We start from the raw sequence: 17,563 nt of genomic DNA, 5'->3' as shown, positions 1-17,563 counted from the left end.
GATATAAATATTCCACTCAAATTAGACTTTACAGTTTCTTCACCTGCCTCCACATGTACAAAAACAGTTGTCAAGAAGGTGTGAGGTTACATTCACCGCCGTCAAAGCATCCTCACACTTTTCTGAACCACAGAAGTAAGAAATGGTTTTATAGTGATGTTCGTGCAAACAAAAGCCCACTCACTGTACTAAAGCATTCGTGTTTTTAGGTTAAGTGCTATCTTCCCTCCTTACAAATCCACACTCGGTGGAGGCTGTCCCTCACTTTGAGCCCACACCCACAGGATGAAATAAGCAGAAGAGGAAGTAGGAGTAGCCAGTCTTGGTAATGATACATGTGCAGTTCGGCTGCAGGCTCTCTGCAGCTCTCTGTGAGCATGCCTGATGATGGGGCAGGAGAGAAGTGTAGGGGGGGACAGTTGGAAACGGCGTCATGTTGACAGGAAGAGGAAGTGGTGAGCTGTTTGAACTACCTGGTAAACCATGAGACATGCCTGTTCCTGTCTATGTGATCTCAACTCGATCCAAATGTAGATTTACCTGTTTTCACAAAATCTCTCACTAAAATCTGGAGGGAGCACCGTCTTGCCTCGTACTGCCTGGCACGTATTTGACTGTTTCGAGGGAACCAAAACATGACACAAAACGGTGCCGGACCCGGCAGCGGTACCACAAAAAAGGTGGAAGAACTTAAAATTGTGATTGTGGGAGATGGAGGCTGTGGGAAAACTTCTCTTCTGATGGTTTATGCCAAAGGTGATTTTCCAGAGGTAAGAGGAGCTCCCATTGAGACTTTAATATACAGACAACACTTTATATGATAAATGTGAAAGAATTCATGTAAAAAAAAAAAGTAGCTTAATGTGATATGAAGTTGATATTAAACATTCAGTTATAAAAATAAGTCTGTCTTTTTGTTTTCCTAAACAGAAATATGCTCCATCAGTGTTTGAAAAGTATGTCACAACTATCTCCTTGGGAGGAAAAGAGATAAAGCTCAACCTGTATGACACAGCCGGTAAGAGAAATATCACTTCCTTATTACAATTCATCCCGTTTTTACTCATGGCACAACACATTTCACATCATAAAGAAGGTTTAGAACATCTTGAACTCAGCGGTCACACACCTTGTCCACATGTTGATAATATAATGCATACTGGCCCAGAGTCAGCAATGCTGTCAATTAATCGGGATGGCAACACATTTCAAAGTGTTTATTTTAGATAATAAATTTGTGGCCTGTAAAATTTTATTGGTCACTGAATTGGTAGGTGAGCAACAAATGTTGAGGAAGTAGAAAAGGTTGATATTTATGACAGAGAAACTGACAAGTTAGTGATAACCAACCCTTCATTACATACTAACATAAAATACAACCCGTTTAGTTTTTACTAGAAAAATGCCTATTTTTTTAAATTTAGTTTTAGCTTAGTTTGTAATATTTTTATGTCAAGATGCGCATCGACTTTAGTGATTTCTTTAAAAAAAAAAAAAAAGAAAAGCGCTCCATATTTAGTATTCTGTGTCAAAGATCAGAGATCTTTTGTACACTTTCTGTTTCTTTGTGAACTGAATGAGCAAACCTCTTGTTTCCCATACTGACTTGGTTGCATATGTTCATGGTAATCTTGCATTAATTGTGGTTTCTTTTTTTTTTTTTATAATTACCCAGGAATAAGAAGTACATGTTTGTCACACAGCTTCCTGTAAGATTCACGGGAAGGCGCACAGTACTTAAATGTTTTTGCTTTAGAAAGTCATGACAGTCTGTGCCGAAGCTTATCTTTTGGCAGGGCGCCCTGCATCTGTAGAGAGGGAAACCTAATTCAGGATGTGGTTTTATGTCTTTACTCGCAGCTTTTTCACATGCTGGTATATTCATTATTGAGTGATGTTGCTCAGTTCTGCTGTGCATTACCATGCATGGTTTCTTCTCTATAGCTGTTATTTTACCCACATAGCTTGTGCTTTTGTTTCTTTAGGACAAGATGACTATGACAGACTGAGGCCACTGTCATACCAAGAAGCTAATCTGGTTTTAATCTGCTTTGATGTGACCAACCCTACCAGCTTTGAGAATGTTATGATCAAGGTGCACACCTCCAACATACCTTGCGTCAAGCTATACACACACACACACACACATAGCACAAAGCAATGGATAGAGATTCTTTATGCCAAAGTGGAGTTTCAGGTTTTATCTGCTAATGATTAGTAGCAAAAGCTATGTTGAAGAAGTGCTGCATTCTTTTTGCTGATTAACTCAAGAACTATTGCCGTTTAAACCTCCATACAGATTATCCAGTCAAGCAGAAACAAGCACGGTAATGCAATCAGATAACTCAGGCTTCCAGTTCTCAACACAATGTTCAAATCTCATATTTATCTAGTGGTACCCAGAGGTGAGGCACTTCTGCAGGGGCACACCGGTGATCCTGATTGGCTGCAAAACTGACCTCAGGAAGGATAAAGAGTGTTCAAGGAAGCTGAAGGCCATGAATCTGAATCCCATTACCTACGTTCAGGTAAGAAAAGCGCATCAGCATTTACTGATCTACGAAGCAGAACCTTTTAAGCAAGATTGCAGGAGGCACAGAGCAATGCGAAAGAGGAAGCGGCCAAACCAAACATTTAAACCACATTATCTCTATCATGTCCCAATTGCTTATTTTTATTTGCATGCTGTCATACTGTCAGCCGCACAGTGTAATTCTTGGTGTGTTTGGGCCTAGGGCGAGGAGACTCGGCAGGAGATGAACGCGGAGCTCTATCTTGAGTGTTCGGCCAAACATCAGGAGAACGTGGAGGACATTTTCAGAGAGGCGACAAAAAGAGCCCTGGCCTTCAACCGAAAACAGAGGAACAACAAGAGGAAGAAAAAATGTCTTATTCTGTGAAGATACAAACTTTCAGGATCCAACGCTCTTGCAGGCAATTGTTAGAGGATCCTTTGCTATAGTCAACGCATTTGGACACTTGAGATGCCAAATATAATTTGCGTCCTACACAGATATGAAAGTAAAAAAAAAAATTTTAAAAACCCTGAAAGGATGCGTCTTATGTGCACCCTGGAAAGCCGGTTAGTAATCTTCAACAGCGCAACAAAAATTGCGATTGCTGCAACAGGAAGGGCAGTTTTGCAAGTTGTAGTGACATTTTCTAATGTAGCATACAAGACACTTCTTGTATGCGTTTTGTACTTTTTGTGTTTATGTACAAGTATTTTTTTTCCTGAAAGTATTTTGCACCACAACTGCAGAAAGTTGTCTTTACCTATTTATTAATGGAAATCAGTTCTTGAGCTGACATTCGTAGGCAACATAATCCTACTTAGAATAGTTGTTGGTTTTCAATACGTATTGGTACTGTGACTTTAAAGTAGCACTGGTTGGCTACCAACATGGCAGGCCTGTTAGTAATTCTTAACTTTACCAACAGCGCCCACTTGAGGCAGAAAATAAACTAGCACGTTAAATGTCAAGTGCTATTAATATTCCAAAATTAAAATAAAAGCAAATCTTCACATAAACAGTTGCATATTTGTGTTTAATGTAGCGTGGGTTTTGTTCACAACAACATACACAGGTTAAAGAAACTGGCACATGTCCTCTGTTACTGACCACACTTCAGACACATGAAATGAACAGCTACATTGTGAAATAAGATTATTTGTGCATTACGACATAAAAATGGAACAATCTGATCCTCAAAGAGCTTCAATTTTCCCCCTCAATAAAAAGGAGTTCTACGTGCCCTCTGATGGAACTACAATTTGTTGAAATAATAATAATAATAATAATAATAAAGAATAACTGTGGCATTTTCAAAATAGCATGGAAGATTTCTTTTTTGGGGGGTAGAATAAGGCAACAAACACACAAATTTTGAAATAACAGATTAAAAAGACTGAAAAAAAAATACCAAAACAAAAAAAAAAACTAAAACATTACAGTGAATGATTTAATCAAAAATAAAATGTGTACTATTACAGAATAGATAGTGGTACGCTTACGCAACTTAAAACGGAAAAAAAAAAAAAAAACACAACAGTACTCTTAGCTGAATAAATCTGAGTAGCGGCACAAACAGCAGCATTTGATCACTTGTACAACATTATGCAACAAAATAACAGAAGAAACCAGAACGGCCAGGACCTGAAAAGTGCATTTTGAACTTTTAAGTGTCTTCGGCAAGATTAAGACCATCAGTCAAATTTCTGCTAGACGTTTTCTTAACAAAATGTTAAGATGTAAAGGGTCTACGTCTGTAAGAAATCACAAGCTACATTGTTATGTGCGCTTCCTTGCCGTTTCACTAAAGTTGGTTTTTAACAAACGCCAAATTCCCTTTTTAAATGGAAGTTTTCTGACTAAAAACAACAAAAAAAGCTCCCTCTGACTGTAAATAGAGCAAAGTACACTAGTGAGGACCTTTCCCCCATCCCTTTAACAAATGCTTTTAGAGTCATGGGCTTGAACTGTGTGCTGGTTTACTCTGATGTAACATGACAGTGGCTTTAAATGTCTCATGAAGAAAAACAAAAAAAAAGTTCATTGAAGTGCCAAAGAGAATACAAGCCAGCGCCAGTTTGACTATTACTACTTCACAGAAGTATGCGCAGGGCAGACGTTCAAGTGTTGAAAGGCAAACTTTGTTCTGTTCTGCTACCTGTCCTTGCATAATGATTTGAGCGAAGGCGCTCCGAAATTCATGCACAAATCCATAGAAACACATTCTGTCCACAATATATACACACAATAAAGCAAGAAACTGCTCCTCCCATTTGGTGATCATCCACACTGGTTCACAGCAACATCAAGTTACCGTAAAGTAAGAACCTGTCAGCGGGATGCTTTGGCTGGAAGCTGCTGCTGCTGCCATCGAAGGCTGAGAGAAGCCTCAGCTCCATCCAGACTCAGCCTGGTCGGTGTGGGGTCAGTCCGGTAAACGATTGTGCGTGTTTGACCTGCGATTGCTGGTCCTTTCAAGGATCAGAGAGGTTTCACCGAACTTATTCACAGTCGCCATTTTTTTTTAGATGTCCTTCTCCTTCTTTTGAACTTTTTGGTGGACGACTTTTAACGTTGTAAGAAAGTTTCCCAGGAATAAGACGAGAAACGTTAGAGCCAGCATGAATATCTGAAAGCAAGCAAAGAAAACCTGTTTCAATAATTAAAAAAAAAAAAAAGGTTACAAATAAACAGAAACCAAAGCTGTACTAGAAATCATTTTAACACTCTAAAATGTGAAACTGTTACAATAAACTAAATATATGAAATTCATGAAACAAAAAGAGACAAGACTGTGTCACCACTTGTTCGGGTTAGGATGAAAACCAACTTTCATTTTAGTCTTGCACACAAAATTAGTTTTCTCTTAAATTTTGAGCTGAATATTATTAAAATTCAAGAAAAATGAAACTCTAGTCACCATAATTGAAATTGCAGTGATATACAAAATATCACCTTGTATTGTTGTTCAGTTTCTTTTTCAGAAAATTATTCGTATCATTTGAGATTTTCTTTCTACACTGAATATGGTAAACAAAAACCATATGCCAATGAGGTAACTTTACGAATTACTATTTTTAAAATGTAGTTTTCTAGAAGTGTTAACAATGAGAAAGTTAAACCACTTCTAAACGATCAGCATCAGAATTGTTGGGAACAGCAGCTGGAACGCTAGTGAATAAATCCTATGGTGTTCAAAGCAAAGCCAGAAATGTGTGAAGCAGGACAAAAACCTTTACAAGTTTCAACAAACCTGATTTTTTAAAGCCCCAGAACATACAAGTCCCAGATCAGGAAATTATGGTGATGTTTGACATAAAAAAATATTTTTAAATATAGCTCTTTTTTTTTTTTTTGAAACCAAGATGTGTTTGACTGAACGACTCCATCCATCAACCCGATCCTTACCTGCCACTCCTTACAGTCGTCATGTCTTGCCAAGCGAAAAAGGGTCACAGAGTTGTACAGCTGCCAAAACTGCAAACAAATTAAGCATCGCCATCAGAACTTTTGCAAGGTCTACAAATGCTAAATGTGACGTGGCATAACTCAGATTTTTATTTTAATGCATTAAATACAAGCAGAAAGGCAAGACTTGTTGGACTTACGTGGCCAAAGAATAGAAAAGGCAAAAGGAAAGTGAGCCCTCTCCACATCCACGACTGAAATCCCTCTGCAACAGAAACCCAACTATAACCTTATCGTGCCACAGACCAATTGAGATATTATTACACTACTACTTTATATTTTCTGCACAACAATCTGACATTGGAGATAGCTTGAAGATGCCTCACTCGAGTTTCCCAGACATCTGCATCCCAACAGAGTAAGAGCTACAGCTGTCTCCGTTCTTCACCTTTACCCCAATTTTCTAGACATGCCGCTGCAGATGACTAAAGGGTTCAAACGATTGAAATGACTAGCACCAAAAATAGTGTACAACTCACCCACTGTGAGGTCAAGCTGATTTCTCTCTCCCAAAGCGCGCAGCCTGTATAAGCAGCCGCTCTGGTAGTAATACTGGAGGAACTGAACAAAGCCTAGAATTGTGGAAATGATAGGAATATAATTACTGGATTATAGAAATGTGATAAGAATAAACTGATTTCACAGAAAAATATATAGGTAGGGAGACAGAAAATACTACAACACACCAATTCAATCTGCTTAGAAAAAAAAAAATCCAACCATTTAAGGTTTTGTACCCTGAAATTAAGAGCAGGGATTATTTAAATTAAATGTTTTTCAATCTGAACCATCGCCTGAGACTGAAGAAAGTTACCACATAATGAGTATCAATAAGCAATGATTTTAATCACTAGTGTGTTATACTCTCCAAGTTTGGATATCAACTTTTCAAACAGCCTCAATTTTATTAATTTAAAGCTTATTTATCCAATTGAACAATATGTACATGGAAATTTAGGGTAAACGTGCTTGCTGGAAGCAAATATTTGTCAATGGTTTAATTGCCCAGCAGTTAAATTTGTTTTTATCTTGGATATTGACTTTCACTTGTTGAATTTTCAGATGAAACCGCCCTGAAAGACAAACTCACCACTGCTACTGCCTTTGATAGAATTGTGAGAAGCTGGGAGGAGAAAAGCTGACTAAACAAAGATAAAGTTTCATCAGTAATGTACTGGTCACACTCAAACTGATAGCTTTTTTTTTTTTTTTTTTTTTCAGACATTTAGCTGGATTTTATTGAACAAGACAGTGTGTGAAAGTAAATGCTGTTAAAAATAGTCTAAATTCTTAGTTTTAATATATTTAAATAACAGAACAACAATATTTCTCCATATGATTTGAGAATAGTGATTAGCACTGATTAGGAACAATTGGCATATTCAGTTCTCTGATCAAGAAAGCAATTTAGGAGGACCATTTGTTAAGAATGGAAATGTTTAGTCACATCCCTTCATTCAGGAAACCAGGATTGTTTTCTACAGCTGATTTATGACCCTCCACTGTGCAGGCAGTGTGCTAAACGCTGTAAAATGAGCTCAAAGCTCACGCCGGTGCCACCAATCCTGAGCACAGTGTGGTTAGCTGTAAATATCCTGTCATGCAAAACTAAAAAAAACAAAAACATACAAGCCATCTTCGTTTCGCCCTCTGATTGGGACTATTTTTATCAACATGGTTTTTAAAGTTCAAACTGTAATACTGCATTTCAGAAAAGAAGGAAATACAGAAAACGTTAGGATTGTTGGTCGGATTTGCAAAGAAGTTGCGACGACTGGTGAAAATACATAAAATCTGAGAATGATGAGTGAATTTGCATTAATAGCTGCGATCGCTTCTTTCTGGAGGGACTCATTAAACCTAATAAAGTCCTGGTGGACAATGAAATCTTTTTTCACAGCACTGTATGCTTTGCTTTCAAATATACAAACATGTAAAATAAAAAAAAAAGAACATTAGACAAGAGAGAAAGACTTTTTGGGGAAAAAGCTCAAATCTGGGTAAGCGAACCACAAGACTTACTCTGATAAATGGAGAACGCAAGGAACTGGTTTCGAAACATCTGATACATTTGTCCCTCAGGCCTGTCCAAAAATACAGTGACAAACAGAAACACGCTTTAGCATTTTATGACTTTCACCTTCTTGGTGTGTTACTGAACTACATGCGAAACAGGCATCTCACCAGGTAAGCATAACACCTGACAGGAAAGTGGACACATAATGGTGAGACACCCACCAGCCTTTGATCCTGAAACAGAAAAAAAAGGGAAGGAGAGCAAAAACAGCTGCGTTATTTTCAAAACCCAAACAGAGAAATCTTTTATGAGACCATCGTCAAAACACACCTGGAACCATTAGTGATGAGGATGCTTTCCCTTATGGTTAAAGTGCAATAGTACCAGACCAGCAAAAAGTTGAAGATTTCATCTGTGACTCTGAAGATTAAAAAAAAAAAAAAATTATTTAAGAAAACGTTATAAGACTACTCCTTCAAGAGGAAGCATTACCTTACCGGTAGTTAAGAAAAAAGAGGCAAGTTATGGCTCCAAACATCAGGATTATCGTCATATAAAGCTTGAACTTCTCGTACTCGTCTTTGTAGGCAAATCTGTGCAAATGAAACACGGGTGAGATGGGCAAGTAGACAACATCTCCTTTTCCATCTTGGAGTCAACTCGTTTTGCATTTTCCATACTTTGCCTGATTACTGAGGAGCGTCACGTTCACGTTGCCCAGGACCAAACTCAGGTACAGCCTGAAATTTAAAAAAACAAAAAAAAAAAACAACACAAAACAGGTCAGTACAGTTTCATGGATTAAAAACAGTTCTCATGTTGCCGAATAAGGAAAAGAACAAATACATGGAAAAAATAAACAGCACACACCCATTCTTCTTTGGCAAATAGGCCTCCATATCAAAGAAAACATTTTCTTTTTCTTTGATTTGTGATTTGATGTCTGTTATTATTTTCAGCTGATTTTCATCGCACGTCTGCGCACACCTGTGAAGACCAAAGTAAATGCTGATGAGCAAGAAAATTTCAGTGCCAGAAAAATATGTTGTTGTTTTTTTAAGGCAGTAACATCCATCTACACCTGTGACTGGAATCAGAATGAGAATGTGCCTTGCAAAAGTATCCATATCTCTTCATCTTTGTCATGTTTTGTGGCGTCACACCCACTGTTGGGTAAATTGTATTATTATCAACTATTTGTTATATCTTTATTATGTCCTTAGTTTATGTAGCCTTACTTATTTAGTTTAGTCATATGTTTTAAGAAATGTTTCTATATTGTTAATCAGTCTGCTTTCCTTTCTCAGAGGGCCTCTCTGAAGAAGAGCAGTGACATCAGCTCTTCACAGAACGCCCCGCTTTGACCTCTTAGATAGCTATAAAACCATCGCCGTGAAGATTCACAACTTGTCCTGTTTGATCCTGGGTCAGGAACTAGATAAGCTAGTGTGAGATTGATTGTGTTGTTAGTTAGTGATAATCTTGGCGCTGTGACTGTGTGATGGAGTGTCATTCCCCCTCCCTTTAGAGTTACAGCGCTCTCTGTGATTAGGGATCCTAAAGACAATAAAAAAAGAGAGGGGCAGGCAAATGTGCTTCAGAGCAGTAGGAGATTTGTAACTGAAAGCACATCTCTGTCTGTTCTCCTCGCGAGTACTGAGAATCTAACTCTCTCTTGTCTTTCCTGTGTTATTTGCTGTGTTTAATAGGTGTCAACTCTGACACCCACAAACCTCAATAATGTGCAGCTGCTATCCGGTTGGATGGCGAACAGTTCCTAAACTCTTTAGTCTTTTACAGCCTCTATTGGATTGTCTTGTATTTAGACAGAAGCTTGTGGTTGAAACATTAAACAATGTGGGAAAGTTAAAGGAGTATGGAGACTTTTGCGAGGCAATATAGATATAGACACTTCAGTCCAAGCACATCATTAACTGAGTCTCACTGTTTTGAACCCAAACAAAAATTGTTTCTTTTCCCCTAAATGCGGGCAGTACTCACTTCTTCAAGCTGAGCCTCAGGTCTTTCAGACATTTTCTCTGTTTGCTGATGGAGCTGCTGCATGTCGCCTGAAGATTGGTGAGCTCCTCCAGTTTGTGTCTGTATATTTTATGAGTTTCCTGGAGGTACAATAAGCAGAAACATGAGTTACATTAAGACACTTGTACAGATGTCAAAGCGCTAACATTATTTAAAAAAATAAATAAATAAAAAATTGTCAGCAGGGAACGCTTCACTCTGTGAAATTTAATTTGAGCTCCGTCTGAACAAAATCCGCCCATGACTCTGCATTAAGCGGCGAGATAAACAACACGCCGCAGAATGAATTTATCCCTGCAGACAACACAAGCTGTCACAGAAACGACCGCGGCCACTCATAGATTTTTAGAAATGCTTTTGACAACTTAACCTAAACAGACTTGAGTTTTCAGACTCTGAAGAACGTGGTTTTGTCTTTACGACTTGGTTCCTTATTGGTTTGCTCTTTAGGTTTCTGTATTTTAACCAAGTCCACCGAATGAAATCACACACAGATTTCTGCTGTGCAATAAAACATCCCGAGGTGTGTGATATAAAGTAGTGCCTGTGCTTTATGTCACATGAGTTTTCTCAAGCTCATTAAAGCTGTTGATGTGCACATGACCAATTTAAGGACCACATTGTACCTCAGGTCAGTCAGCAGTTTACATCTGAACAGTTGAATACTTGAGGTTACGTTGTGGAGGAAGTGGTATGACAATGACTGCCAAGGAGTGACTTATTGTAATATGTTGAATTCCTGCCTCTACAACACAATTCAAATGCAATAATATTTTATCTAGCCAAAGGGAAATTTAATTAAACACTCATTTAGTTTAGTGTTTAATGACTAAACGGTAATAATAACACTAGGTAGGGCAGAAGTTGTAATACTTTTATTATTATTCCATTTCTAAAAGGTTTTTTTTACAACAAACTTTACAATAAAACTGTTGCCTTGTATCAGTCAACACAAAAAATACATGTTCATACATGTAGATGCTCTTCACCATTTGTTAAATAGGCAAATAAACTTAGACTGACCAGTTTGGCACTTCTCTAGCATTTCTACTTTGATATGAAAAAACACAATCTCCTTTAAAACTTTGGTTAACTGTCATTTCATGAATATATTTACCACATTGGTTTGCCATTTCTTATAGATGCTGGATCTATGACTACCTGACAAACAGATCACAGTTCACTGGATGGAAGGTCTTTGTGTCTAACCAGGTGGTCAGCAACACAGGGTACTGTACTGTACTGTACTTCCTTTTCACCTTCTGATTTACAGCCGAAGCCCGACTTATGTCCTCTGCAGAAATACTCAGATCATTCTGCAGTCGTCAGCTGTGTCAGAGATGGACAAGGATGCGAGTACAGAAAGCTGGTGGACCACTTCGTCTCATGGTGTGGGAACAATTATCTTATCTCGAATGTGAACAAAACAAAGGAGATGAGTGTAGATTTCAGGAGAAACAGGGTAAGATCCAACCATATTTCCATCAAGGAAGAAGAAGTGGAGGTGGCTGAGGAATATAAATATCTTGGTGTTCACCTGGGCAACAGACTGGAGGGGAGACGCAACAGTGAAGCCGTCTATAAGAAGGGTCAGAGTAGGTTGTTCTTGTTGAGGAAGCTAAGATTCTGTTGTTGAGAGCATCATCTGTTTTGCCACCATTTGTTGGGGCAGTAGCATCAGAACCAGGGACCTAAAAATGCTCAACAATCTGATAAAGAAGGCTGGTTCTGCTCTGTGGAACCTCTTGAGATGATAATACAAATAAATATTTTACATAAAATCAAGAACATTATGGACAATCCTGACCATCCTCTGGGACTGTCTTAGAAAAACTAAATGTCTTCAGTCAGAGGCTTCTTCAAATTCACTGTGATACACACTGCTACAGGTGATCTTTCCTGCCAATAAATCTTTGAAGAATTTAAATTAAGAAGAGCTACAACAACATTTAATTTCCCTTTGGGATCAATAAAGCATTTTTGAACTGGAAAGCATGCAGGTTTCCAATTCAACAAGTTTGACAAATAGTAAGGTAATAGTGATGGGACCTTTTTAGCAAAGAGGATTCATTTATTTAAAGTAGTATGTAACATTATCATATTAGGGAATAAGGAGGCACTACCTGAAGGAGAAGAAGCAGCAGGATTTAAAGACATAGATAAGTTATGTCTCTTTCCTTCACATCAGTGATACTACCAGTGTCTGTGACATTGAATCGTTTTCATTTTTTTTAATGCGTTCTCTACTGATCATGCACCTGAACAAGTTTATTCAAGACTACGATAGACTCTGAAAGAAGAATACGTAGCAGTAGCATTCATCATGGAAATCCCTGAACAGCTGATCATCACCACCACAATTTCCTTCCCTGAAGAGCAGCTCTAGATTTCCATCTTCCATGGCATTGCAGATACACGTCTAAAGTTAACTTGATTACGATGCCTCGCCGCACTGGCATCGTCTGCTCATGAGTTGTTTCAAGTTAGCCAACTGTAGCAAAGGTGAGCTAGCCTGATAACTAATGACAGAGGGTGGGAGTAAGTGTCTATTAAGAGTTTACCAAAGCAAAAAACCTGAGCAAACAAACACCTTGCACAACCTTTACGTAACTTTGGTAGCAATTGTGTAACAAACAGCAGCATAGCATGTCAGACTGAAAGCTTCAGCTGGACTATAGCTCTTCTCTAGCGGCAGGGAAAAATGTCAAGTAACCTGCAGCTAATGCTAGCTGCTACAACACAAGGATGTTGCACTACAGTCAGAGAAAAATAAAGTCATGGTTAAATAAGTTCACAGCTTAGTTGGAGCGACATACAGCAGGAGAGAAGACTAACTACAGCGTTTAAGTCTGAGCCGAGAATGAATGGCGAAGAGCAAAGAACCAAAGTGCCAAAGCCCCGCTACGGTGTCTGTCACTGGCACCCACTACACATGAAAAACACTCGATTAAGCGAGTTCTGGTTACCTGTAATTGTTGGTATTCCTTTTCTATTTCCTCCCATTCTGCCTCAAAAGTGGGTTTGGACATCGTAGCAGAACGAAACGTGACGGGAAAGACACTTCCACCAGGTTCCACTCGGACTGGCTCGTCCTCACTGCTCCAAAAGACTGCTTCTCAGTGTTTTAATTGTGCGGCAGAGCGCATGCGCACATCCAACGATTAAGCAGTGTAGCTGAACCGCAGCCGAACCTGCTAAAAGTCAACAAACAGTTCCGTAATTTTTATTAAAGTTGTTAAGATATTGGAAAATAACTGACAGGTTTAATTACAAATCATTTTAATTTGGGGGTTTTAATACATTCGTTATCCACCAATCACAGTGCACTTTACTGTTGCTATGATACACCAAACAGTTTTTTTGTTCTGCGGAAGAAGTTAATATAGCTTGTGTTTTCTTGATTTTTCCAAGCGGGTTGAGTGCGTTTAAGTCATCCGCTTGGATACACTGCTGAGGTACAAAATACTTTTATCTAACTTAAAATTTCTGGACGGTGTTTTACAGTAATTTATGTTTTAAGTACATGTGTCCCAAAAAAAAAGTCGCATTAACTGTTCAGATGTCTTTGTGATTATGTACATAAGAAAAAAATACAGCTCCAAAATATTTAGTTATAATCTAATTTGACTTTAATTTTCTGTGATTATATTGTTTTTGATAGAACGATAAGGCCCATTTTGCTTGAGAACGTTATTCAGTAATGAAAACAAGGTAGTCGTATGAAGGTTTGGTAATTTTGCAAATTTTTGCTGCATATTCATTATAATGTTCTGCAATGACATAATAGTCAACAATGAAATTAAGTAATATATTTTTTAAAACAAAATCTCAAGAGAATTGCAAAGGAAAAATAATGTTGCATAAAATCCAAGTTCTGACATTGATTTTGATGTACAGATTTTAAAGGGATAGTTCAGATATTTTTAAGTGGAGTTCTGTGAAGTTATCAGTAAAAGTTCCCCCACTTTGATAGAAAAAATGTCATACTCCAGCAAGTTTGTAGAACACCGAATAAATCCTCAGAGCTGTGAAGGTGCTAGTCATATGGGCCTTTGTTTTAGCTGATTTTTGCACATATTTTTTTCACAAGAATGTTAAGTTTGTGGTTGTTTTCTCATATGTACATCTTCAGTATCATTACATTAAATTTGTTGACTTTATCAATGGTTTCCTCAGCTGCGATTCTTCTCTCTATTCTGCATAGTGGACTGTACTTATGGATTTTGCTACCAGCTGTAATTTTTTTAAGTAGATGTTGTTTGTTTGTTTTCTTTTTTTACTGTAGAAATTACCCCAGTTGATTGATTTGGTGGATGATATGGGCCTCTGTTTTAGCTTATTTTTTCACATATAAATGTGCTTTTTCACAAGAGTGTTGTTAAATGCTCAGGTGGATTGCTATTCTTTGGAGCTGTAGCATAGATGTTGCTTGGCTGAGACAACTGCAGCAGACCTAACAACATTCTCTTGTAAAAGTCTGTATTGTTCTTGCTAATTTAGCACTGTGTCTCAGGTATCTAGCTGTAAAGATTAGAGTACTCTGAAGATTTCAGTATATTTCTATTCAAGAGAACTTCAGAAAAACTCTGAATTATCTGAAGCCACAAGTGTAAGAAAACCCTCTGGCATCCCACTGTTTTGAAACTGTTCTGTGCAGAGTTTAAACTTCAGATTTGCTGAAGCTGATGATCATTTTAAAAAGCAAAAACACTTAGTCTGTAAATCAATGGGCAGTGAGTGAACATACCGTCTTAAATGTTTAAAATATATACTTTTTTTTTCTCACAGGATTTCCACCACATCCTTCCAGTCATGCCAATTTATAAACCATTTAAGAAAACTCTCCCACCTTCAGTACAGAAGGATAAAGATTCCCAGAAATGTGGACTGCGGCACACAGTTTACTCTGTCTGTGGAAATGAATACACCGGAGAGTGGCTGGAGAACAAGAAGCATGGTTAGATAACACTTTTCATTTACCACAACAAAACTTGCCGATATCAAGTTAGCCAATATTAAACCAAATACTCTGCAAGACGGAATTTTAGATGACTGACTTTTTGAAAACTTTGTCAAGGCAAAGGAATTCAGGTTTGGAAGAAAGCTGGTGCCGTTTATCACGGGGAGTGGAAATACGGAAAACGTGATGGTTATGGCACCTACAGTGTACAAATCCCGGAAACAAAGGAGTACGCAAGGAAGTATTGTGGTCAATGGAAAAATGGAAAGAAGCATGTATGCTTTATTTATTATCTTCATATTGGACTGTGAAATATACGTATCCAGACAGTGATATATATTTTTTTCTGTCTTTTTAGGGATATGGGACATACTTCTTTGACAGCTCGGCAGTGTATGAGGGGGAGTGGGCAGATGACCAACACAACGGCTGGGGAAGGATGTACTACGAAAACGGAGACATTTATGAAGGAGAGTGGCTGAACCATAAGACTCACGGCCGAGGAATCATTAGATTTTGTAGGAGAATATTTCTTCCCATAATTGCAAATGAAAAACGTTTGGGCTCCAGTATGTCTAATTGGAATTTTTACCAATTTCTCCTGTAGCCAATGGAAACTGGTATGAGGGCTCGTGGCGAGATGGGAAGAGGAACGGAGATGGAAAGTTCTATTACTCTGACAAAGGCCTGCTTTATGAAGGCTTTTGGGTGGATGGGATAGCAAAATGTGGGACATTTGTAGATGTTGGAAGGGAATCAGCACCATCGCCACCTCAGTTTCCGTTTCCAGAGGTATGTGACTATTTACAGTTATGACTGTATTAAAACCCGTTCACTTCCACACTCATTTTATCAGGCAAACAGAAAACCTGCTGGCATTGTGATTGTTTTTATTTGTACACTGGAAAATCAGCACTGTGAAACACTAAAACATTATACTGATCGAAGTGAACCAATCAGAAAAGCTTCACACCTTCCCTCTTCAAATCTCCAGGGTCATATTAAAAGCCTACACCAAGGCAGCTTTCTTGGGTCAGATTTGACCGACGTAATCTGTTTTTATGCTGGCAGTTGCAGTGAAAACAGTGGAGGGTCAAAGAATGGCCCCAGAAAACTACACTAGTGGTTCCTGGAAAATTTGGAAACACACCTAAAAGTATTCAGTTCAGTGACAAGGATTGATATGTATTTATGTTCTTTTTCCAAGATTCAACTGGTGGACATGGAGTTGGTTTTACGGGAAGCTAGAGCAGCTTGCCAATGTCACCATTAAAGAGCAGGAGGAAAAACGGCAAGTTCCTACTTCATCCAGTTACCAGAAAGCCAATAAAACAACGCCATCCATTCATTAAGTTCTCTCAGTCATAGTTTTCATTGAGATTCCACTTTTTTGATCATTAATTAATGACACCGGTGTTACTATTATAATTAATAACATGAAAGAAGCCTGAGGTTTTTCGTTGTGGAGTTTGCATGTTCTCCTTGTGCACGTTTGCCTTCCACAGTCCTATAACATGACTTTTAGGTTAATTGGATTCTCTAAATTGTCTTTAGGTATGAATATGTGTGTGTGTTTCCCTCCGATGAACCGGCAAGCTGTCCAGGATGTATGCCGCCTCTTGCCCAGTGGCAGCTGGAGATGTGACCCTTCAAAGATCGGCGAGTGTAGACAATGGATAATTTGATTTGCTCATTTGTTGCCTTCAGAAGCTATAATATGTTCAATTGAACTTATTAAACCTATTTAGAAATCCACCAGTTCCTTCAGTCAGCCTCAAAAAGGTGGGTCTCATCTCTGCCATGTCCAGCCACTGACATCCTTACACTTATAAGTATCTAGATAGACTAACATAAGTAATAGTTTATTCAAAACGGACTGATTTAACTGTTGAAAACAAAACAGTCAAGTGAGAATAAATGCTATTGATCCCTGTAGGTTTGTAGTGAATGTAGAATGTGTAATAAAACCATAACAGGATAAGTTTAAAAATATAAACTATAGTCACACAAATGATTGCAGGATTACAGGATTGCTGTAATTTACAAGGATAAAAATTAAAGACATGTGTTGGACATCTGAACTTCAAGTCCCATTTAGTTAAAAAGTGTTTATTAAAACACAACACATGTCAGCACTCTATTAATACTGTAAGGTTGGCAGCTTATTAGTCAACACATACAGCAAACTGTTTGAAACTGCCAGGACAGTAGATTTCTTTAAATACGCAAAAAGTTAAAAGGCTGTGTTTCACAAACACAGATGTGCAATAACTGATAAACATTATGTGCTTTTTTTACTAAATGATAAATAAATGCAGCAGGCAACAGAAACAAGTCCAGGCATGATATGTCTGACATAATGAGTAGAGCTGTTAACAAGCACACCACTTTTGGCCTAGAAACACCTAAACCAATAACATGTACAATGTGTAATTCCTCAGCAGGTCAAACTTCAAAATATATATCTTTAAAAAAAAAAAAAAAAAAAAAAAAAAAAAAAAAAAAAAATTTTTTAACAAGAAAAAAAAGGGGGGGGGGATATTTAAAAAAGGGGGGAAAAATCAG

General features: G+C 38.0%; 3 protein-coding genes across 3 annotated transcripts; 2 read left to right on the top strand and 1 right to left on the bottom strand.

Annotated features, from left to right (window-relative positions):
* Positions 1-272: 272 nt before the first annotated feature.
* On the top strand, positions 273-3,790 carry rhof (ras homolog family member F). The gene is made up of 5 exons (XM_015055039.1): positions 273-770; positions 931-1,018; positions 1,986-2,095; positions 2,394-2,528; positions 2,736-3,790. Exons 1-5 carry the CDS (start codon positions 636-638, stop codon positions 2,898-2,900), a joined length of 633 nt encoding a protein of 210 aa, XP_014910525.1. The 5' UTR covers positions 273-635; the 3' UTR covers positions 2,901-3,790.
* tmem120b (transmembrane protein 120B) lies at positions 3,532-13,175 on the bottom strand. The gene is made up of 12 exons (XM_015055036.1): positions 13,005-13,175; positions 10,000-10,118; positions 8,869-8,985; positions 8,679-8,738; positions 8,496-8,591; positions 8,329-8,418; positions 8,166-8,231; positions 8,004-8,065; positions 6,461-6,553; positions 6,122-6,186; positions 5,922-5,990; positions 3,532-5,142 (listed from the first exon to the last, which is right to left on the bottom strand). Exons 1-12 carry the CDS (start codon positions 13,065-13,067, stop codon positions 5,038-5,040), a joined length of 1,005 nt encoding a protein of 334 aa, XP_014910522.1. The 5' UTR covers positions 13,068-13,175; the 3' UTR covers positions 3,532-5,037.
* A 1,652-nt stretch (positions 13,176-14,827) lies between these two features.
* Positions 14,828-16,350, top strand: morn3 (MORN repeat containing 3). The gene is made up of 5 exons (XM_015055037.1): positions 14,828-14,995; positions 15,116-15,273; positions 15,357-15,516; positions 15,606-15,790; positions 16,206-16,350. The coding sequence occupies exons 1-5, from the start codon at positions 14,851-14,853 to the stop codon at positions 16,269-16,271; spliced, it is 714 nt and encodes a 237-aa protein (XP_014910523.1). The 5' UTR covers positions 14,828-14,850; the 3' UTR covers positions 16,272-16,350.
* Positions 16,351-17,563: the final 1,213 nt, after the last annotated feature.

This window comes from Poecilia latipinna, unplaced genomic scaffold (assembly GCF_001443285.1).
Source record: "Poecilia latipinna isolate Pla-1442-1.1 unplaced genomic scaffold, P_latipinna-1.0 Scaffold1291, whole genome shotgun sequence".
NCBI lineage: Eukaryota > Metazoa > Chordata > Actinopteri > Cyprinodontiformes > Poeciliidae > Poecilia > Poecilia latipinna.
Note: the sequence above shows the minus strand (reverse complement) of the source record. Positions and strands in the feature narration are given on the sequence as shown.

Excerpts from the sequence above, each read along its gene's own strand:
- morn3 (XM_015055037.1), top strand. The coding sequence starts at position 14,851 with ATGCCAATTTATAAACCATTTAAGAAAACTCTCCCACCTTCAGTACAG. Across the intron at positions 15,274-15,356 it reads GGAAAAATGGAAAGAAGCAT|GGATATGGGACATACTTCTT; the intron begins GTATGCTTTATT and ends CTGTCTTTTTAG. Across the intron at positions 15,791-16,205 it reads CTCAGTTTCCGTTTCCAGAG|ATTCAACTGGTGGACATGGA; the intron begins GTATGTGACTAT and ends TCTTTTTCCAAG.
- tmem120b (XM_015055036.1), bottom strand. The coding sequence starts at position 13,067 with ATGTCCAAACCCACTTTTGAGGCAGAATGGGAGGAAATAGAAAAGGAA. Across the intron at positions 8,986-9,999 it reads CTGAGGCTCAGCTTGAAGAA|GTGTGCGCAGACGTGCGATG; the intron begins GTGAGTACTGCC and ends TGGTCTTCACAG. Across the intron at positions 8,419-8,495 it reads CTCTTTTTTCTTAACTACCG|AGTCACAGATGAAATCTTCA; the intron begins GTAAGGTAATGC and ends TTTAATCTTCAG.
- rhof (XM_015055039.1), top strand. The coding sequence starts at position 636 with ATGACACAAAACGGTGCCGGACCCGGCAGCGGTACCACAAAAAAGGTG. Across the intron at positions 771-930 it reads CCAAAGGTGATTTTCCAGAG|AAATATGCTCCATCAGTGTT; the intron begins GTAAGAGGAGCT and ends TTTCCTAAACAG. Across the intron at positions 2,529-2,735 it reads ATCCCATTACCTACGTTCAG|GGCGAGGAGACTCGGCAGGA; the intron begins GTAAGAAAAGCG and ends GTTTGGGCCTAG.